At 42.2% G+C, this 23,195-nt stretch overlaps 3 protein-coding genes across 5 annotated transcripts in view; 2 read left to right on the forward strand and 1 right to left on the reverse strand.

Moving 5' to 3' along the window:
* The window catches only part of SPN (sialophorin), a 344,473-nt gene that overhangs the window by 107,187 nt on the left and 214,091 nt on the right, over nt 1-23,195 (forward strand). The window lies entirely within an intron of this gene.
* Nucleotides 40-14,098, reverse strand: KIF22 (kinesin family member 22). Of its 2 annotated transcripts, XM_063301332.1 has the most exons (14): nt 14,024-14,098; nt 12,977-13,179; nt 12,290-12,417; nt 12,010-12,158; nt 10,060-10,500; nt 9,820-9,973; nt 9,413-9,488; nt 7,299-7,403; nt 6,960-7,131; nt 5,513-5,630; nt 5,345-5,424; nt 2,750-2,953; nt 1,584-1,643; nt 40-206 (listed from the first exon to the last, which is right to left on the reverse strand). In XM_063301332.1, the coding sequence occupies exons 2-14, from the start codon at nt 13,171-13,173 to the stop codon at nt 171-173; spliced, it is 1,920 nt and encodes a 639-aa protein (XP_063157402.1). In that variant the 5' UTR covers nt 13,174-13,179; nt 14,024-14,098; the 3' UTR covers nt 40-170. The 2 variants fall into 2 exon arrangements, with proteins under 2 accessions (XP_063157402.1, XP_063157401.1); XM_063301331.1 differs by lacking the exon at nt 40-206 and having other exon boundaries at nt 1,409-1,643.
* Nucleotides 14,802-22,537, forward strand: PAGR1 (PAXIP1 associated glutamate rich protein 1). 2 transcript variants are annotated; one of them, XM_063301333.1, is made up of 4 exons: nt 14,802-15,195; nt 19,551-19,947; nt 20,080-20,162; nt 21,611-22,537. In XM_063301333.1, exons 2-4 carry the CDS (start codon nt 19,553-19,555, stop codon nt 21,793-21,795), a joined length of 663 nt encoding a protein of 220 aa, XP_063157403.1. In that variant the 5' UTR covers nt 14,802-15,195; nt 19,551-19,552; the 3' UTR covers nt 21,796-22,537. The 2 variants fall into 2 exon arrangements, with proteins under 2 accessions (XP_063157403.1, XP_063157404.1); XM_063301334.1 differs by lacking the exon at nt 14,802-15,195 and having other exon boundaries at nt 19,157-19,947.

Below are 23,195 nucleotides of genomic sequence, written 5' to 3' on the forward strand. Positions count from 1 at the left end.
GTGAAAATTAGCTAAGTGTGAGCAATGTAATCATTAAAATATTGTGCTAAAATTTACACATGTAATATAGCTAAATACTTGTATTAGTTAAATAAAAATAAACATATAAGCTATGTTATTTTAAAAAAAAGCAGCCTGGTGCAGGGAAAGCAGTTTCACAGTGCCAGTCGTTACTGAGAGTTTCCAAGAAAGTTGAGGATATTTGCCTGGAAAATTGCAAAAGAGCAATATTAAGCCTATATTGACCACAGATACACAAAAGTAGCCACTGACTGAACTGTTCCATCAATAGGCATTGCTTGACTACCTCTATGACGGAAGCTTCCTTTAGTAGTGTGTCCAACTGGGTCATTCAGGACAGATCCAAGAACCCATTCTCTATTAACCTATCTGGAAGAAATCAGTTTTCATTCTCATAGAAGCTTCCCCTGCTGCAGTCTGGATCCAGATGCATCCAAGCTGAGAATAGATCCACCAATTACAGTGGATCAAGTTAGTGATGACTAACAAAGGTGTAATTAATTTCAGCAAGTCTGCTTTAAGCATGACCAATACACAGTAGACAGTACACAACTGTCTCTCTTTGTGCCCTGTTCCTGTTTGTTTCGTTTTTATCCATTTGTTCCCTTTTTCATGTGAGTTAAATAAATAAAGATGCTGCATGGAACACAGCCTCCACTGCTTTCCAATCCGGGACAATCCCAAATAAGCCAGGATTCGTATGTCAACTAAGACCTGGTTTTACTCTAGCATCTAATTTCTCCTGGGGTAACCATAGTCTTAGGTTGAAATACAATGGAAAGGTACTCTTAATTTACAGTTTCCTGTTTGCTAACTTGATTGAGCAACCAAAGGGTTGCTGTCGTTATAGCTCATGCACATAATGGTTTCATAATCCACCAAATGCCACTGATAAATCGGGAATTGTCCCTTACTAGAACATGGAAACTCAGCCACTGTAGTATCAAGCCATAGATAGAGCAGTCACAAACGATACGTTAACTAAGAATACGTATAATTACTAACCTAGTCACTATAGGTGGCAAGGAATTCTGTCTAGGAAAGTGAATGGAGCTGGTGGAGAACCACTCAGTCCTTCCTCTGCTGCTGGTAAGGGAGGCAAACTTTGCTTTATAGTAGAAAGGAATCATGGGCAGTATTTCCAGAGCAATCAAACGATATGCTAGATCACTTCTCATTAAAAGGCAGAATTGTTTTTGTTAGCAAATTATGAAGCTTGTAACTTTCCTGGCCTTGAATAAGAAACTATATACTTCTTTGCAGCCATTTGGTCCCACTGATTACCATTATTTTTCTTTGTGTTAATACTTTAATGCTGATTAACTCACAAATGTAGAAGCTGGAATAAATTGGGATTCTATAATGGAATAGAATATTCATGTTACATCCTATTTAAAAAAACCCTTACATAAAGATGGGAAAACAGTGACTTTCCAGATGTTGAGTGACAACTTCCATCATCCCCACCCACCGGCCACACTGCTAATTGGAATTCTGATCCAACTACATTAGATAACCTGTAGATAATCCTCCTCTGTTCTGAGTACAAACTTAATGCATACCTTCATAAAAGAGTCTATTCGCTTAGCTGTAATACCATGAATTTTCTCAAGGTCCTGTACCTGATAAAAAGAAAAAAAGAAAAGCAATACAGTAAGGTGCAGCCCATCATTTAGAACACACTGGGCAACTCACAGCCTCATCGCTATAGTCCTTGGAGCTCCCGCTAAAATAGCGCCACCAAAATGGCCAAGTTGTGGTAGCTAAATTGTCTTTGTTGCAATGCAATGTCAATAAAAGGATATGAATTATACGAGAGCAGTGTTTCTCATCCTTAACAACTAAGATGTGTGGACTTCAACTCCCAGAATTCCTCAGCCAACAAGGCTGGCTGGGGAATTCTGGAAGTTGAAGTCCACACATCTTCAAGTTGCCACGGTTGAGAAAGCACTGTACTAAAGGCTTATCATACTGATCACCTATTTTCAGGGGGAAAGGGCAAAACTTCCACTGCAGCACTTCCATGCCCCTCATGGTCCTTAAAAGCGAGGAGAAGGAGAAATTGGAAAGGATTACAAAATATTCCAATTTGCAAATAAAGATTGCAAACATTTGGAAGAAATCAACAGTGGTGGTATTATTATTATTATTATGGCACCAAGTACAATACCATGAGGACATAGAATCTGGATTGTCTAAATTTGGAACAATTTACAACAGCCTATCGCGGCGGGGTGAGCTCCCGTTGCTTGTCCCAGCTTCTGCACACCAAGCAGTTCGAAAACATGCAAATGTGAGTAGATTAATTGGTACCGCTTCGGCGGGAAGGTAACGGCGTTCCGTGAGTCATGCTGGCCACATGACCCGGAAGTGTCCTATGGACAACGCCGGCTCCAAGGCTTTGAAACGGAGATGAGCACCGCCCCCTAGAGTCGGACACGACTGGACTTTACGTCAAGGGAAACCTTTACCTTTACCTATCTACAAACAAAGCACTGTTAGGCATCACATACTTAAGTAGATGTTACCTTTATGATTTCCAAGCCCAAAACAAAGAAAACTGGCATACAATGGCTGTAACATGTGATTAATGGAATTGGGTGGTGGTGGTGGTGGTGGTGGTTATTAAAATTGTGGGGCTCCGATAATAAGTTGCTTGTCTTGGGTGAAAAATTAGGGATCAGCGATATGTTCCAAATGGTCCGCTCTGCCCTCTGAGTCCACAAACCTTCTCAAAGGATCCATGCAGGTCTCTCCAGCTCACAATGAGCTGCGCCTTTTTCTTGCCAATGCAGTGTAGGGCCATCAGATCCTTCACAGAACCTGAGTTCAGGAGGGACAGGATATTAGCCTTGCTATGAGCCAGCAGGTCCGGACGGACCTCCACCTCCCACTCAGGGGGAGCCTTGTTTTCAGAGTCGAGGGCTGAAGTCTGGAGAACAAACATGGAAAGAGAGAGTGACCAGCTGTTGCAACAGCCTTTTTAAGCCACCCTCCCCTTTTATATAGCCATTTATCAACTCCCATCCCTTATTAATATCAACAAGAATCATGGCGAAGATATGATTGTCTAAGCCAATGTTTCTCAACCTTGGCAACTTTGAGATGTGCGGACTTCACTTCAATTCCCATGCTGGCTGGGGAATTCTGGAAGTTGAAGCCTGCACATCTCAAAGTTCCTGAGGTTGAGAAATACTGGTCTAAGTTGTGAGATCTGCTGAGAACTTTCCCCCAAAAGACTGATTATCCACTAGCAAAACCAATTTGACTACATCAGAATACACTGTTAGACATCTGTTGACCCCACAATGATTGGAGGGCTACTGACCGACCCTTGATTCTCCTGGCCTGCCTGTTCCTCAGTTCCCTGGGCACTAAAACAATGACAATACCTAGAGGCACTATCAGGTGCAAGAAGTTCCTGGATAAAGTTACGTCTGGGGGCTGCTCCCCCATTGCCCAGACTGACCTGACCTGCCTTTATTTAGTACCAGTATAACAATATTAACTAAAGATGTAGGGTAATGTTTTGCAGTGGAAAATATTCTACTTCAGGAACCTTTGGCAGATTCAAAATTGAATGACATGTTTTGTAGGGGATTGTTCTAAAAAAACTGAGAAGCGAAAAGAATACTGCTACTACGTATTATTTTATTTCCTATTGCCCAATGCTCTTTTCAAAATTTCAGTAAAAATAATTTTTATTCACATATCAGAGCTTTTAGTTTCTGTAAAGGTAATAACTTCATAAAAGAGGCCAGATTTGACTTTTTCTGCACCTCAAACAACGTAGCCCTAATACCTGTGCAGACTATGACTAGTGAGACAAATATGCTAATCGACTCATACTCATTGGCCAGATTTTCCAGGAAATCCACATCTCCAATGCCAAAACTTCAGCACAGCTACCTCTTCCACCTGCTAGCTACCTTGTGCTGTTGAAGCTGCCAGACTATTTCAGACACAAGCACTCCCCAGAGCGTGAGTAGCAGGCAGCAGAACCAATCAGATCTTGTTTTGGGGATGTACGGCCAGTGAGTACATTGGAATGGCAAGGCAGCAAGATTTCTACTCTGGTGACCTAATTGGTTCAGCTGCCTCTTCCTTACAGGCTGGGTCACTACACTGTCTAATCCATTGTTTGGATTATCTCCTTCTGGCTTAGTGTAATGTATAAGCCATGGGTTTTTGCTTATTGTGTTTATGAGCCCAGCCAACTGTGGCATAGTCAACAAACTATGATTCAGGAAACCACAACTTAGTACATTGGGTGCATCAGATCATACTCCGCAAAATTTTAATTTAAAACGGCACGTGGCCACACCCTATTAATAGCTTTTTATTATTATTCTGCAGGTTCTTGGATCACAGGGTACATCTCTGTTAATTAAGAGCAAGGAAATCATTAGTATGTACCGCTGGTCTTATAATCTTTCTGTGTCATGTTCACTGTTTCAATGTTGATACATCGTAACGTTTCACATGCCATGGCGCTGATGCGCGTTTCTGTTTGGGAGGGAGCTGCTGTGAAACCTTGTACCAAGCTCTGTATCTGTGTTCATTACAATGGAATGTGTTTGGGTTATGTGCTCTGTTCAAGGACTTTTCCCGCAGACCATCAGAAACCGTTAGGAGCACCTGCGATTGTGAACTTGGGAAGGTTTTACGGGGGGAGGGATCTCATTTGCACCGAGGGTTTTTAGTTTGAATTTGGCATGCTTTCATCATTCTCAGCTTTCTCTGTGATCCTGCTTACTGTTCTTTAATAAATCAGATATCCTTGACTCTTGCCTGTGAGTCTGATACTGTTTTGGAATAGGCAATCATTACATTCTGTCTCTTTAGGCAATTGTGTGTTCAGACCTCAAAGGAGAGCACAAGGACCTCTTGCACGTAGACACCATAGCCAAGGTCCCTGTATTTGGAGCTACCGTTGGTTGCCTAAATTCCAAGGTTCAATCCCGCATTTGCACAGGGAGATGGGAAGGTCCCTCAGGCCCGGGTAGTAACCTGCATGAACCAATTAGGTGCCCTATTCCAGCTTTCCCCAAGAATGGGCCCTCCAAAAATGGCTCCACACCCAGTTCCTATTAGCTGCGATCAGCACAGCTTAGGATGCTAGCAGCTAACAGAACATCTGGGGAACATAGGGTCCTAATCTCAACTGAGAGGTTGAAGTTGCCCCTTCCCAGGAGATACTTCTGTTCAGATATGTTCGTAAGCTACCTTAAAAACCTGTGTTGCAGTATATCAAATTGGCTGGAGAAAGTTCTGCCACCCTTCATGTCCTTCACCAAAATGGAGCCAAAATCTATTTACGCACCTTCCTCTTTCGGCCTCTCTTCTTTGGTTTCAGGATAACAACACCTTCCTCCTCTTCCTGACACTTGACAGGTGTCTGCACTAGATAGGAAAAGAAAGCAAGTTGGGACCTTGCAATACAGGAGAAAAAGGGAGGCCTGCCTTCAAAAAACCTTCCCAATCTTCTCACCTTGTTGGAGGGGCAGTACTGTGGCCTGTATCCGGGGTTTTGTAGCTCGGGAGAAAAGTGCCCTGTCTTTCTTCTTCAGAGAATGGGCTTCCATCTCTAGCTGCTTTTCTTTAAGACTCTGGAAGAAGTGGGAGAAGAGCAAAATAAGGGCCAGTTTAAGGTGCAGGAGAGGAGAGAGAAGAAACATCCATGTCTTTGAGGAAAAGGAAAGCCTACCATTGGACTAATCGTTCAACTATGATCTTATGGCAGTCAGCCATCACCTCTATTTGTATGAACCTCTCTCCCTTCAACACCTAAGAGGCATAGAATTTCATTTATATTGATAGCATCTACCATGGTATCTACTTGAGGTTACCTGCTCTAACCAAATCCCTCCCTTTTTGTTTAATCTCTCCTTCCATTCAAATGAACCTGGGCCTGTGCATCTGTTTCTTTGGCCCCCACCTTTCTCTTCCTCCAGGTCTCTCCTCTATCAATATTTTGCTTCTAAGGGCTTCTCCCCTCTCTTACTCACTTACTGTGTACACAGGTAGTACCATATGATTACTTTTTCTGAGTGTGTAAACAGGACAGGATTAACATGCTCAGCAGAAAAATCAGAATATGTGTTAAATTTTTTACCGCTTTGAAGTTTAACATCTACCATTTCTACAACTGAACAATTCTGGAAGGTGTTCTGGCTCTCATAAGCTTCCAGGAAAGAAGAACTTCCAACATAGTGGGACAGACACTGAAATACTTCTTCAGGATCAGAACAGAACAGATATCTACAAAATCCTACTCTTCAAGGAGTAGCCCATTGGTCAAGGCTAGTGGGAGATCCGGTCCAGCAATGTCTAGAGAGACATAGATTTCTCATCATTGGTTTAAGGCCAGCAAGATACAGCTGGCAGGATGGGTGAGGAAGACATCGTAATATATTCCATTGGGCTGTTGGGGCCAATAGATTTAAGTTCTACCTTTCTCAGAGGAAAGTCTTTGTAGCTAGCTTCCTTAGTAGTTGGCAGAAAGAAGTGAGAATGGCAAGAGAGAGAAAAGAGCAATTATCAGATGAAAGGAAATGTTTAGGGGCTCATGATTTTCAGTCAGATGAATCCATTTGTGACTCACACACTGGCTTTGGAGACAACACACACATTCCTTTTATTTTAAAAAGCTTCAACTCAGCAGAAACATTCCTTCCTATGTGAAAGAGAAAATAAGTACCTCTGTTTAAAGGCCGTGTTAAACTCTGCTCGATCTTCAGTATGGGTGAATCCTACTATTTAAAAAAAAAATAACTAAACCCAGCATTCTTCTAAAAATCTGGTGAATCAGGGGCAGTTTTTTAATCCATCAAAACACCCTTTAACCAATTTGATCAGAGCATCCAACTAAACATCGCATTCCTATTACTCATATACACTCACATCAAAGCAGAACAATGGAAACACAACATAAAGACCTTCAGCTCACGGCGTGTCTCATCCAGCAGTCTCAGAACGTTCAAGCGCTCCCTGCGTGGCGTGTTAAGCAGGGGCAACGCGTGGCTCCCCAAGCGCTCCTTCTCCAAGGCCTCTAGTCGTAGCAGTCGTTCAGCCACAGCGGGCTCGAGATTCTCCAGAGGCAGCAAAGAACTAGTACAGGAAAAGACCAGTCACATGTCCGATTCCACCCCACTCAGGTTCCAACAAACCAGCCAGAGCAACAATCCCTCCTCAGTTCAGCATTTGGAGGGTGGCCTGGCCCTCTGGCATGGAAGCACCATACTGCACCAATATCTCCAAAGTGCCGGGCGACTCACCTGAGTGACTTCTCCTCAAGTGGCTGTGGCTGTTCTTCGGGCAGGCAAGGTCTCTTGGCCTCAGGGCCTGCACCACCGAAGCCTAGACAAGGCCTCTTGCTGTCTGTGGAAGGAGAAGAAGGTAGCTCTGCCCAGCAGTCATGGTTTATTCAATCATTTCAGTTCCTGGCTTTGCATGATATGCTGAACTATAAAACTAAGTATGTGGGTTTGCTTTATACAACTCTGTAGGCTAAAATGCAGCTGGCTTGTTTGCAATTTAGAGCCTTGTCCGAACTTAGCCATTTGTCTTTTGATGCAAATGTCAGATGCTCAAAATCTGTCTCTTCCCTACTCCCCAACTCCATTGGCCGCTTTTAGAAGGAACCCGGCATCTTCTTACATTATGATTTTGCCCTTTGTGATGTACACTGCTGAAAATCATCCCATCATGTGTCAGAAAAAGAATAACATTAAGATATGCCAGCAAAATGGATCTGTAAAAGACAACATACTATTTTTGTTTTGATTTGCTGTTTTGAGACTATGAGAGGAGGTAGGATGGAAGAACTTGCCAGGAAGTTGCTCTCAACTGGTGCCTGGAAACTACAATATAGCATTATATGGCCCCACAGGCTATAGCAGCAGAAGCACAACCCAGCTAAGGATATAGTCAAGCCAACAATGCCTAATCAAGGAAGTCAGGTTCATATAAAGTCTCATCAGTCAGTTTTATTGCAAAGAAAAAGCAGTCAGGTTACAGAATCTTGGAACGTGGATAAATATACTCAAGCCCTCTTTTATGAGCAAGTCGACTGAAGCAGGGTCATCTGAGCCTCTTTTTCAGTCCTTGACAAATGAGCTAAGACCCCTCTTGTTATCTGACAAGAGTTGTTTGACTGCAGTGGGTAACAGATCAAATAAATAAGCTTCAAATGTCCATCTGGGCCTCGTCTGCCACATTTTGGAAAATTCTTTCTTTCCATGACAGGAAACTTCATTAAAGTTACTTCCCAGTCACAGCAGGAAAATAAGGCTATTTTTACTGGATATCTGAAACCTGCTGTAATTTGGTAGAATGGTCCCATGGCTTCTTCAGGCAAGGGTGCGAGGGTGGGTTAACTCTTCCCCCACAATTCCTACTATCACACCTTCTCACAATCTTGCTTGCGGGGGAGGTCAGTTTGGTCACTGCCACCACAATTCTATTGGGAAAATCCCACTCTCCACTCAGGAGGAAGCAAGTGGAACTTCTTTCTTGCTTTTCTATAGCTAGCAAAGTGGCTGTGATACATGGTAGGGTGAGCTCCCTGTCAGAATGTTCAGGAAAAGATACACATTGTTTATTATTTGGATCAGTGTTTCTCAACCTTGGCAAGTTTAAGATGGGTGGACTTCAACTCCCAGAATTCCCCAGCCAGCATTGCTGGCTGGGGAATTCTAGGGGTTGAAGTCCACCCATCTTAAACTTGCCAAGGTTGAGAAACACTGATATAAACTAAGGTCAAGGAGCTACTTGAGAAATTAAGACAAGGGGAGGGAAAAAAACAAAAGAAAATTTCATGGATCCCAGTCTTTAACTTACACCCAATTCTTTCAGGTAGGAATTTACACAATACAGTCTGAACAAAATAGGACTAAGGACAGAAAGACAGCTCTGACAAATCTATTGGAACATGCATCTAATGCTACATTTCTCTAAACCAGCCTTTCTCAACCTTTTTACCCAGGAGGAATCTTTGAAATAATGTTCAGATCCCAAGGAACCTCTGCATAAACATCACAAAAAAATAAAACGAAAACTTAACGATACACTTCACTTCTAACCTACCCAATCCACGTTTTACAACAGCAAATCGGCAGGCCAGCAGCTGAATTGCACTATGTAAGCATTGCCATCACTGTGAGTAACGCAGTCACATTGCATTGCATGTGAAGTTCAAAAAACGATTTTTTTCCCAATTAGAATCTCTCGCAGAACCCCTAGGGACCTCTCAGCCCTAGTTGAGAAACGCTGCACCAGATGGCTATGTGTTTTGTACCTGGAGGGAAGCAGACTGAAGAAAGATCCCACCTCCCCATAATGGAAGGTAAAATGAAGCAGGCCCTCCTCCCCTTTCATGAGCTCACCTGAGAAAGGAGGAGGCCTTCCTGCTCCTGATTGGTTGCTCAGAGTGCCAGTCTCCTCAGACTTTCCTGGTCTCCTACGACCTATATTGGCAGGTTTAGATTCAATTAACTTTTTTGTATCTCAACCTTTTGGAACATCTTCTCCTTTAGTACATCCATTAAGAGTTGGGGTAGACCTTGGGAAAGTGTTCTAGACTGTAGGTGCCATGATGAAGAGGTCTGGCCCTACACTACCACCACCTGGCTAGCCTTTGTGGGTAGAGCAATTAATATCAAAATTTTCTCATTTAATCATGGAAGGTTCAAGTGCTGAAGTGCAGCCTTCTGCAACTTGGTGCCTTCCAAACTGTCAGACTTCCAGAATTCCCAACACTCCTTCCCCAGAAGCCCAGATTTCACTCTCCTGACTTACCGGTTGCTGGCAGGGCTTTCTGGGTGAAGGGTTTATTCACAACTTGTTTGGACTTTGCAGCAAAGTTGAGGCTCGTGAGGGTGTCAAAGTAGTACTTCTTCTCTGGAGCAATGTTTGCAATAATCAAGCTGTGGGCACTACCTCCCAGAGAGTCCTAGAAGAAAAAGATATTCCAGAGGAAAAGATCAGCCCTTGACACCAAAACCTTTGCCCTTCCAGAAAAAAAAAATTCCCAGCTACCTGCAGCAGACGGGTCAGCTTGCTGTCTCTATAGGGAACTCGAGGCAAACCCTGATTAAGGGCATCAACCACCTTGCTGAGTACAAAGAGGGAGTTGTTGATGGCTCCGCTCTCTTTCAGGCGTAGGCCTTTGTTGCCTGTTCGTCGATTGTCCTCTGAGCCCGCTAAGTCGATCAGGCACAGCTTTGCCGCCCGGTGAGCATATGTTAGCCAGCCCTGGATCTGGTTCACCTGAACCAGCAATACAGCGTGACTGCGGCTTGAGCGCTGGTTCAGCTGAGTCGATGCCACAGTTCGGTTGCTGCTCGCAGGCAGAAAATGGCTTTCAAAGTCTGCAAAGTTAGCAATCTCTTTCTGTGTCAAGTCTGGCACCAGGATGTTGTGGTTACGATCCTCCCGGATAGGCAAGTCTCGGAGGGAGGGCTGAAGGAGGTCCAAAACCTGAGGAATGGAGGAAAAACCCTAGTTTGGGTGGTGGATATAGAACTGCGACCCCTCCTTCTGACTCCCTGTCTGTCTTTCCCCCAGATAAGCTGATGGATCCCAGCAAGGACATTTTTCCAAAGGCCAGTAATCTGGACACTGATTTTTAAGTCTTTTAAAAAACTTTTTTAAAAATAGTGTCTCTCAACTGGCACGATCCCGAATCAATTTTAGATTGGTTTCTTGTTTTCCTCTTCAGTCCTTGCTCAGATGAGCCTTTTCCCTGCTTATTCTGCTTCAGAGACCAGAGGCTTTTTTTCTCCTTAGCACTCACTTTCAGACTTCTGTTGTTGCCATGACAACAGTAATCCTCCAACAGTGGCCATCAGAACTGGGGCTAATGACAGCTGGAACCCGACAAAATCTTGAGAACTACCAGTTCCCACACCTTTCTCTCTCCACTGTCTTTTCTTCACATGCCTTTCCCCTCTTCCACTCTCTCTGTTGCCATTAACTCTCTTCTGCCTTCCTCTAGTCCTTAAGCTTTTGTTCTCTTTTTTCTTTCTCCTTTGCAAGAGTCCCTTGGCCACCTGCTCCTCCACACAAGTCATGCCTCAGTTCCTCATCAACCTTTGGAGCTGAAACAGCTCCAGCCAGGGCCCACATGGAACACTGGAAGGGCAGGGCAGGGGGGCAGCATCAGAACATAGAGGCCTCTCTGGGGGAGCCACAGAATGGCAGAATGAGGTGAGAGATAAATGTTGCACCACCAGTCAACCTGCCAATCTCCCAGGCCAGGGTGGGCAGCTGGCAGTCTTAAGGCTGCAGAGGCTTCACGGTCTACTTTAATCAGATTCTTAGCCTAGCTTCAAAATCTCCCTTCAAGAGACCAGTTGAGATTTTTGATAAGAGACCATCTTAGGTTCTTTGTGTTCTCTGAGCTTGACTGTTTTCCTGCAGACATTTTTTTTACGAGTCTAGATAGCATCATCAATGTATTATCCAATCCTGAGCTACACGTATTCTCTTCCGCAGGAAGTATCTATTCCTAATTCGCAGTTTACTACTTGGGGGAGAGAGGGACAGGCAAAGTTATCAGAAAAGAATGGAAATGTGAGGAATATCAGAAAGAGAAAAATTGTGTTTGAATGCCTATCCCTGCTCAGTCTGGGCTCTGACTCCACCTGCCCCTTGCTTCAGTCCTCCCCACGTGTTGAAACAAATTATCCTTGAATGAAAGTAGAAAAAAGATTATCCACGGCTTCCTATACCCATCGGTAAACAAGAGGTAGCACTATTTACATCCAACACATTTTCCATGATTAAAAGCGGCAATAAATCCTAAATGCAGTATGACAAGGTAATGAAAGCCCACATGTGCATCCATCAACAGAATCACTTGCTGTGATCAGTCGGCCATGCTCTCTCCCACACCTCTGGCTTTTTACTCCTGTTAGGTTTTAAGCCCCCTTCTTCCCAGAAGAAATTCCATTGTTCTGCACAATTGTGTAAACCATCCATGTTTACCTTTTCTTGATAGATTTCCAGATAGGACATAGAGACTGAGTATTTGCATTTATCTCCTGTAGCATCCCTTGTCATCTTCAAGACATCTCGAACAGCTCGAGGGATCACTCCTGGCTGATCTGGATTCCCCAACATGGTGTGCGTCTTGCCTACCATTTGGCAAGAGACAAGATGAGAACAGCATAACACCATCATCCCCTCTTAGCCCAGTTCTTTCCCCCAGGTCACCCCAACTCCTCTGGGCTCATCTGGTTTCTTTGTAGTGCTGCCTTATATTCACCTGCTCCAGTTGGTCCATAAGCCAATATGCTGGCATTCTGCCCCTCCAGCAGATGGTGTAAGACAGGCTGAACTGACCCCATGTAGACATCATGTTGGGTGGCTGCCTCACCATAAAACGCATCAAACCTGGTGGAGAGTGTGTGTGAATGTGAAAGGAATGTGGGACAGAGGCCTACTGGCTTCTCTGAAAAACTAGTAGTTTTTCTTTAGCAGTCTTTGGGAATGGAGCAGCAAATCCAGCTATAAAAAGTTTCTCCTTAACACAAAAGTATATAACCTGTCTGCAACTCCCACACTCCTTTGCAATTAGACATGCTTGCTGATGCTTATAGAAAGGCACCAAGTTAACTACCTTCATATATCCACTGATATCAAAAAAAACCCATTCCCACATATATGTTCGTACGCATCTCAGGCATTTTATTCTGAGCTAAGGCAGCAAGGCTTTGCACTCTTTTGTCTTGCAGCTTTGAACCATAACAGACTGTTGGCATGTCCACATAATGCATCCCAGCAGCTCATCCCCATAGCATGTGCATGTGAAGAGGCAAATCATAATAAGTAGCATGACCCAGAAGGAAAAGCCTATCATTGCTCATATAGGGACACTTCAAAATTAGCTCCCTGTGGAAAATTAGGCCCACTAAGAGTCAGTCAGATCTTCTGAACCCCCTACCCAACTCACTTGTAATTCATAGTCTCCATCTCATTCCTCCAGTTGATAATTTCCAAGGAGTGGGAATCCACACCTCGTACACATGGAGCATCCTGGCCTTGTCCAGTTCCCACACCTGGACGCAGTCGTACACAAACCCGTACTTGCTCGGGGGCATTAGCAGGGCGCCGGAAGTCAGTCCGTCTCAATTGCTGATGGGTTGTCATGAATGCCTATGGAGAAAAAGTACAGGATTGAACAAACGTATTAGCCAATGTATATACTACAATATCCAATGGAGGATCAACATAAGGCAATGGCATCAATTTTTTTAAGGCCCTAAGCAGTTTTAAAAAGGTGAGAGAGGTCCTAGCTATGATCCCACTGGTACATTACATAATGACTGAGAATGTCAGGGGCCTAATTATGGAAATATCTGCTGAGAAAAGAATGCCCCATACCTGACTTCAGAAAACTGAGGCCATTCTTATTCATCCAGTCATTTATAGGACAACTGCACTGAAACCAGGCTGCCTTTACACTTACCTATTATTTACTTAATTTCTCTTTTTTAAAAAAAAACAAACTTAAACACTTTTGGTTTTATTGTGATCATTTTAAGGCATCACCCTCCCAAACTATCTTGGGCACCTTGGAAGTAAGAATAGCAGAAATAAAATTCTATTGTTCACAGGATATTAACCTATTCAGAATTTAATATCAATGGCCTAAGTAATGTTTTATTCGTTTGATCGAAAAACACTTTTTGAAATAATTAACTGGAAACTTACAATCATACATTTCCACTGAAGCATGCTATGAGAGGGGTATTATAAGAAGTGGGCAAGGAAAAGGAAACGTAAATTCAGAAATAACGGAATGGCAATGAAACTTGCATCAGGCAGCCTAATGGGAACTGCCTTCATTTTGGACGCGTCTGATGTCGGGACGGAGTCCTGTTTTGCAAACAGGAGGCTTTTGATGGGACTCGGGTTCCTTTCCAAACATCTAAAACGGGCTTTCCTTCCAAGTACTAGTTTCAAAAAAGTAAGTGCCTCATCCACCCATTGCACTCACCCTTCCCACGTCCAAGCCGCTTCACCCACCACAAAGGCGGTTCCCAAACTCCGTTTGTATTTGGCGCTAAGCCCGCCCCGGAACGGGAAGCAGACCAATGGGAGAAAGGAGAGGAAACAAACGTTTGCCTCTGCGCGTGCGCATCGGCTTCTGCAAGTGCGGCGTGCTCTTGCGCAGTGCGAAGGAAGGGGGGGTAAAAAAACAAACCAGAACGGACATTTCCGCACGCGCATTGGAACGAAAGGGCGTTGGGAGAAGATACGCGTGCGCAGTAAAACGTGGTGAATTCGGAACAAAAGCGATGCAGTAGGTGGGAGGGGTGTGATAAAAGACCCTCCATTCTTATTAACACTTTCGATTTGACATTGAACGAATTTTCCACAGATACCTAAGTTTTATGTATTTCGATTAGATACATTAGAGAACGAATCTCTCATAATTTTTACCACACAAATGCTCAAGGGCTAGGGCGGCGCCTTCTGCCCCTTTCCATGTTTTTTTTTGCATGTCCAGGTCTTTTTTGTCACTCGTAACAGTTTTGTATCTCTAGGGATGTATGAAAACAGGCAAAATAAAATTTGAAATTTAAAAAACGGTTTTAGGAGGCTGGGCATAGCCCAGTAAAAAGGAAGACGGGAAGCGGGACAGCGCATGCGCAACCCTCGGCTCAAGAGACACGCGCGCGCTTGCGCCTTTTTTTTAACGCTCAGGGGGCGGGATTGGATTCATCGCCCAAAGGAGCGATCGATTGTGCCGAGCTCGACTTTTGCGGGCTCGCTGGAGGGGAAGCGGGAAGAGAGCGCTCGCGAGCTCCGATGCGTGGATGCGGCGGGGGAGTCGCCAAGTCATTTTTCTCCTCGGTGCTCAGCGCCGCCCCTTGGAACTGGGGATGCAGTGCCTCTGAGCATGTGTCGAGTGCTCTTTTTGAAAAAGGCAATATGTGTCTTTAGCTCGGTGAAGCGCGCCGCTCTTCCATTGGGGGAGAGGCGTAAGGTCTGAATCCGAGGGGTCTGGTTTTCACAAAGCAGTTGAGTACCTTGGTTCCGTGAGTGCCTCACTTGCAGCCAGGGACGTGTGCGCAGGACTGCAGCTTTAAGACTGCGCTTAACTTCTGTACCGAAATCCTTAACTTCGTTTCACTCACTCTCACGGTTATCATTTGGAGGTTTGGGGTAGGTCTTCAGAAAATCGTGGCTCCAGATACTGTTCCGTTTTTTCTTTAGGAAGTTATGAATGTGGTTTAGTATGACACTGATGTAAAACCCTGTTTAATTTTAGCTACTGATTATTTGTTCACTTCCATGAAATTGTAACAACGATAAAATATTTTTACAGAGGTTTCAAGTGGGCAACATATTTTGCATGTGTTTTCTAGCTATTGCCGTTACAATAACTTTAGTGAGTTGTTATATTAGCGTTGCCCATGATTACAAATAAGAGGCCTGAAGTGAGAAGAACATAGTTTGAAACCCAGTGAACTCATGTTTCATAGATCTATTTATTATATTTCTATACTGCCCTCTCCAAACTTGGGACAAGGGATTAAGAATAATCAGACTCTATATACTAATTTGAAAGAAATCCATGTGAATGTAAAGAGCCAGTTTGGTCTAGTGATTAAGGTGCTGGGCTAGAAGGAGACTGTGAGTTCTGGTCCCACCTCAGGCATGAAAGCCAGCTGGGTGACCCTCTCTCTCCGCCCAACTCACCTCACAGGGTTGTTGTTGTGGGGAAAATAGGAGGAAGGAGTATTAGGTATGTTCCCTGCCTTGAGTTATATATAAAAATAATAAAGGCAGGATAGAAAATAAATACAATAAAGATATTTAGACCTTTTAGATTTCTGCAGGATTGTGATGTTTGTCTCCTGCCACTGAGACAAACTCTAGCAACTGAATGAGAGCCAAGACTGTAATTTCATCTGCATTTGTAACTCTTTTAATACGTTTTGTGATAATACACTGTATATATATTTTTTTTCTTCTAATTTACTGTAGGCTTTACTCTCTGGGAAATCACAGGAATCAGAACCATCTTTGTATACTGCTTTTAATTCCCCCCAGTGGAAAGGCCTTTTAAAAAAAACTTTCTGCCCATTCTTGCAATATCTTGGAGGCATAATAAAAAGTATTGTTAAAAGTGTGATTTGGGGATCAGCTGGGCCAGCACAGTAAACCAGGCCCTTTCACAGCCATGGGTTGTGCTGTGCATGAAGCTCCTTTGTGTCACATACCCACGAATGCAGAGAAATAGCCCCAAGGAAGGATTCTGACTTCTGAATTAGAGACAGGCAATCTTTCTGCAACCAGAGGTCCCTTTTTCCCTTGTTTTTTTCCAGTTGCCAAGAACTAATTGAATATGATAATGACAAAGTGAAATAATTAGAAGGAGCAGTGTTAGAATATTTTATTCTTTTTGCTTCTCTTTTGGAATTGGGGTTTCTAGAGAAGTTAAATTAGATGTATTAAGTCTGGCAAGAGACTTAGCATGCCTATTGTACTTCTCCTTTTGTAAGGAAAGCATGCTGTTCATTCTGGTGGCTTGTCAAATGTTTATATCTTGTTATATTGCTTGATAGTGGCATGCCACCAAATTTTGGAGAGATATTCTTGGAGGAGTGTTTGGAAACTATAAAAGCTTGGCCTATTCTTAGTAACTTAGTAATTCTTGATGGTATAGTAAGATTTGTTTTGAATCCCAGGCTTGATAGCCGAAGAACTGAACCACAGAGAAGTTGTTTAGGGATGCTGAGTGGAATGATCAAAAGTCAGAGGACTGAAGCTGAATAGCAAGAGAACCATCTGAAACTAGAAACCGAAAGGGTGATTTCATCAATACTTCCATTTTTGTAGATCTTGCTCCTCATGACAAGATTATTTTTTCTGAGTAAAGCTACAAAATAGATATATCATGCTATTAGATGGATCTTGTTATTTCTGTCTTGGCTTCAGCTGAGACATCTTCCTGTCTCATCCCTGAAATAACTGCAGCTTCTCTAGTTATAGAGGTTTATAGATATCTGCACCTAGATACAATGACACCAAAATAACCAAATGGGCAAATCATAATACAAGCTGTGCCATTTCATATCTGTATCATGACAAATGTGCAAAAGGTGGAGTTTGTATCATGATATCTCAATGCATGTTTTATAATATCTGCTGCTAAAGAACCTATCTGGGCTGAAACTCTGGTTCCTTTTCTATATTGTAGCCAAGAGCATGATACAATATTGTTGGAGGCTGAGGGAATGTGATATCATATGAGATGCCATAGCTAGGCGAATTTAGTTAAAATGTGGTTAAAACGAGAAAACATTTCTTTTCTTTTCTTTTGCTATTTTTTTAAAATATATTTTTACTGAGAATTTTAATTACAGTAGTAAAAACTAATGCAAACTAAACAGAGAAAGAGAAGAGAACGGAAAAGAATAAAAAGTGCAGGAAAAAAGAAAAAAGAAAAGAGAGAATATCATAAAAAGAAAAGAAATATATAAAGAAGTGACTTCCAACCTTCATCACAACAAGTATAAACAGATTTAATAACTCTTCACCCTGTATAAAGTTAAACATCTTTTCATCCCGTATCCCATCCCTTATCTAGAAGCAAATCCATAAAACATCAACTTTTCAATCTTGATGACAGCAAAAAGTCCATAAAGGGTTGCCAGAACATTGCAAAAAAAAGTCTTACTTTAACCTTGATCAAATAAACCAACTTTATATTCCTTCCTTTTACATCTAACAGTCTTAATCTTTAATTCAATCAAATATTGTCGTAGGATTTGATTTCTCTTCAATTCTTCTTTAACCCATTGCACAGTTTTCTTCAAGGCTTTAACAAGCCTCTTTTGTAGAGCCAGTAAGAAAACATTTTCCAGGTCATTCTCTTGGTTCATCATTTGTATTTCCCTTTTAATTTTTAAAACTTCAGCCAATTTCTTTTGTGTGTCCAGTAAAGTGTCCTTTTCCAAATCATTCTCTTGGCCTGTCATTTGTAGTTCCACATTCTGTACTTTCTCTATTTTATCAGATAAAATTTGTAGTTCCACATCTGTCATTCCTTCATTAACAGAAGCAGACATCATTTCTGACGATGTTGATATTGTAGCTACTAACTTCTGGCTCCATTCCTCAAAGATCTCCTTAACATATCCGATGTTATGATGTTTTGTATCATTCTGTAAGTCCCAGTTTTAATTGACATCAGGCTTGTATTTTTTTCTTCTGCTTAAAATCTTTAATCCCCTATAGTGTGCAGTTTCTAAAATCATCTTTTATTATGACTTGCAATTGCCAGGATAACCAAAATAAGTCTGTTTCCCACGATAAGTTTATTTTTTATAGCTAATTTCAAAATTTTATAGTAAAAGTCAATATTCCAAATTTATCTGGATGCTTAATCTGTTTATAACTTTTTTAGATCAAACTCTTATTTATCTTTTTGCTGTTTATTTCAAATTCTTTAAGTTCTTAAGGTTGTAATTAATTTTTCTTTTGTTCCGAGTTGACAGTAAACTTGCTCAATAAAGACTTTTCAAACTTGTCATTCCAAAGGGCTCTAATAGCTTTAGAATAGTTAGTAGGCAATTTCTGAAAGTGAGGTTTGTGAACCTAGTATCTTTTAAAAGACTCCACCACGTTTGTAAGTTAATTAGCTAATCAATTAGATGGCTAATCCTTTTGTCTCCTGGCGCTCAAACCTGTGGGAGATTGCTGTCCTGCGGTCTCCTCACAAGGAGCAGCGGTCTGGAGCACATGTGGGTGATCACTTATCCTCTCCTTAGCTGGAGAGGTTCTGAGGAACTGGTCTACTCATTGGTTCCTTGGTCTTTGCTGCAGTCATTGGCTCTATCTGCTTTCGCAGAGCTGCCTTCAGTTCGCCATACCTCCTCTGGAAGCCCTTTTCTTTTGCTATTTTGATAGATGATCTATTAGTGGCATAAATCTATTAGGGATTGGTAGGTGATAAAAATTCTGTTATTATGAACCAGAACTGTTGCAGCCAAAATATCATCTAAACAGAAGATGTTTATTCAGTTGTAGGTCTGTTGACAATCATTGCAATTACGGAGTTCAAATTACAATCAGGTCAACACTGGTACCCTCTAAATAATTGAGAAAGAGTTAAGTTGAATACTACTAGGTTGGAAAAGGTTTTGTGAAGCTTTGCCTCTAGGTATTTTAATAGGGTTTTAAATAATCAGTTATGACATTTGTATTACATCTTTTCTTTGGGGAATTTAGTGTGTTCTTTTCCTCCTGGTGCCCCAATTTTTTCTCCTAGCAACCTTGTGAAGTAGATTGGTTGAATAATAGGGAGTGATCCCAGCTTGATTTGTGTCTCAGCAGGATATTTTGAACCCAGCTTTCAATAGTCCAATGTTATTTCATGCCTTTCTTCATTTTGGGATATGCTCCAGAATAGCTACAGCATTATACTTGGTAATTTTTGGCCAGTTACCTTGATAGCTCAGGGTTTGCCATACCTGCTCTTATCCTGTGGTCTCTTATTGTCTTTATTACAGCCATGGAGGAAGCCAGCACCGTGGAGGAAGGGGAAGTGACCTCAGGGATGCAGTCCTTGGCAGTGGAAGATGGGCCTGCTCCAGATATAGCTCCTGCCACTGAGGAGCAAGATGACACTCCCAGAGAAACACAGGGGGAATTATCAGGGAAGGGCGATGAATCTGCTGAAGAGGATTGGTGTGTCCTCTGCAGTGATGAGGAGCTGGATTCCCCAGATACATGGATGCCTGCACCCAAGGAGATCCGCCGCTTATACGAGCTCATTGCTGCACAAGGGACTCTGGAGATTCAGGCCGAAATCCTCCCTCGGCGCAACCCTACCCCAGAGCCTGACAGTGAAGATGAGGATAAGTCTGAAGGACAATCTGAACACCAGGAAGAAGAGGAGGAGGAGAAGTGAGAAATGGAGTTTTGTATTTGGGTTAAAGGAGGGGGAGGAAGGGATCTAAGATTTGAGGTTATGTTAAGCAGAGAAACAATAGGATGGGGGATGGCCAGGTTGATTCTTATTTTCTCTGTTTGCTCCAGGCCTCATGTGCCTACTGAGTTCGACTTCGATGACGAGCCTTCCTCACCCAAAAGCTCCTTGATAGATCGACGGAGAACTCCTGGTATGTAAAGAAGGCAATCTGAGGTTCCATAAGAAGACAGAAGAGCATTGCCAGGCCAATGAGTTATGTAATTGAGCATTCTAGCCCACCAGTTGGTTATGGGAAGCCCACAAGCTGGGTGTGAGTACAATAGGCCCTTCCCTCTTGTGTTTCATAAGCAAATGATATTCAGATATATATTGCTCGGCCGCCATGATTAGCAGCTACTGACAGTATAATCATCCTCCGTGACTTGGTCTGATCCCCTTATAAAGCAAAGTCATCAGTCCTCGTGATAGTAAGTTCCACAGTTTAACAATATACTGGTGGAAGAAGTACATCCTCTTGTCTGTTCTGAATCTCCCCCCATTTGACTTCATTAGATGACTCCAGCTTCTAGCTTATGCAAGAGAGAAAGGGAAAAATGTTTCCTATTTTGAATAATTTTTATATATCTATCATACTCATTTAATCATTTTTGTTGAAGCTGAAAATTCCACAGAGAGCCAGTCTGGTGTAGTGGTTAAGACACCAGACTAGAAAATGGGAGACTGTGAGTTCTAGTCCTGCCTTAGGCTTGAAGCCAGCTGGGTGACCTTGGACCAGTCTCTCTCAGCCCTAGGAAGCAGGCAATGAGAAACCACTTCCAAAAAACCTTGCCAGGAAAACTGCAGGGGCTTGTCCAGGTAGTTGCCAGGAATCAACACTGACTTGAAGGCGCACACACAAAAAATTGTAACTGTTCCCTACAGGAGAGTTGTTCCTCCCCACTTAATCTTTTTGGTTGCCCTTTCCCAACTCTGCAATGCTTCATGGAAGCCCCAGGACATAATGTTCCTCTGCAGCATGCATTTTCTCTTCTTTCCTTTGGTCTCTTTGACTAGTTCCTTGTTGCCTATTAGACTCAGTTATTTTTAATTCGGACCTAGGAAAAACTGTAAAATAATATTTGCTAAGGTGGATTCTGAATTAGAATTTTGCAGAAATCAACAGAAAATGTCCACAAATGTTATTTGTTGGTTAGCAAAATCAACTCTCTGTATCTATAATGGTTACATTTTCAGAGTCTGTCATGTCCTTCATCCTTCATCCACATTTCCCACTTGGTGTATTGAAAATAGTAGATTTTTAGAAAGGAGATCCTAGACAGAAAAATTATTTAAATCTCCCCTTACGTTGTAGCATCCTCTACTTGAAGTGCCTCATTGCTGAGAAGCAGTATGGAGTATACAGTCTTATTGAGATTATTTATTGATAGGTAGCAAAGGTGTCAATTTCTTGACATAACAAATAAATGCTGTGGGTAGACACTTTTTCCCACCTGTTTCCTCATGATTTTTAAGTAATTATTTTGCAATTTTGCGTAGGAACATCAAGAATTGCATGATATTTACATCTCCCATGCCTATTAAGTGAATGAAATGTATGAACTGATAGTCTTCCGGTCCTGACTTGTACTTAATTTCCAGGGACATTAGCTAAGAGTCAGAAAAGGGAAGCCCGTCTGGACAAGGTACTATCAGACATGAAGCGCCATAAAGTGCTGGAGGAGCAGATTATGAAGACTGGCTGTGACCTCTTTGACCTTGATTCAGATGATGTACCCACTCCAAAACGACCATCTGGTCTCTTCCTTCGTCAGCGCAAATACTAATGGTAATGAAGATACTCCCAGAGAGCAGGGCAGAATGGAACCGCGGGACCTTGGGATCAAGTACAAGGGGAAGGAACTCCTGCATGAACCCATTGGGTCTGCCAGTACCTTGGGCTTTGACTCAGATCCTTCATGGGCTGTAGGAGGTACTTGCTTGCAAATTTCTGGGAGTAATACAACTCTGTGAGCTGTTCTTATGCTAATGGAAAGAGCTGCAAATCTGGAGGAGAGGAGCAGTTGTTGAGGACCTACAATTTCACTTGGCATATGCCGTGCATCCCATTTTGTCTGCTAACCTCCACTCTTTTTTGTGATCTTGATGGGGTTCCTTGTCACAAATGTCCTGTGCTTTGAAAGGACAATCCAGCTGCTGGAATGATCCCTTGCCAGCCCCAAACTTGCAAGTGGGAAGGAGGGCAGGGCCTTGTTCCTCACCTTGTGTGAATGAAAAGCACCAGTACTCTACCTAGAGTTGCCAGGGAACATGGCCTTGATGATCAGAAATCTTAAATGGTAACCAAAATTGATCAAAATTGTGTGCACTCTATCTAAAAAACCAAGACAGTATGTTTACATTTACATGCATAGATGAAATTGTTGCTTTACAGGAGAGGATAAAGTGAGTCTTTTCTTCTGCTCTTGGGACCTTGATGTGCAGGAAAACAGAATACTATTTAGAATTCCTCCCGGGCGTAGTCAGACTTGGAGAAATAGACACAAATCTGGCAAATAAACTTAGAAGATGCAAAAATTTGGGATATTTTTTTTGTGTGTGTGTGCACTTTGTGCTTCTTTTAGCAGATTATCCCAGTGTATTTTTAAATTATTCTCTGAATGATAATAAGATTCCTCTGCCAAAGTTTTTTTTTAAAAAGTACCACAGCTGGCTTGGAAATCTAAGAACAATTATAAGAGGTACACAGCAGTGACTCACAGTGTGTGGGGATTTAAAACTGTCAGCGTTACTGTGTGGGGAAGCTAGCAAAATAAAAAGTGTACAGGAAACTGGTCAGGGAAAAAACCAAGATTTTTTTTTTTAAATCTAGAATCCTTATATGGACTTTTTGCTGAAAGGAGAAAAGACTGAACTGATGTCTTATGGATTTGGAGATTAGAAAGTGATAAAGAGGGAGGGGAAAGTAAGATGGGAGTAAGATGGCAATTACTCAGTGGAAGGGTAGAAGTCAAAATTTCTTTTTTCTTATTTCCTATCTTTTTTCTTTTTCTTTTTTATTCTTTTATTGTACTGTAAAATTCTACTTAAAAATATTCTTTAAAAGGGTACAAGAAGCATGGATGAAAAAGAGCTTGTCTGCTTTTGGGTAGTGATATTCTGGACGAGCATTGGTCATGCTTTTCTCATATCAGTGTTTCTCAACCTTGGCAACTTTAAGACATGT

This window comes from Candoia aspera, chromosome 4 (assembly GCF_035149785.1).
Source record: "Candoia aspera isolate rCanAsp1 chromosome 4, rCanAsp1.hap2, whole genome shotgun sequence".
Classification (NCBI taxonomy): Eukaryota; Metazoa; Chordata; class Lepidosauria; order Squamata; family Boidae; genus Candoia; species Candoia aspera.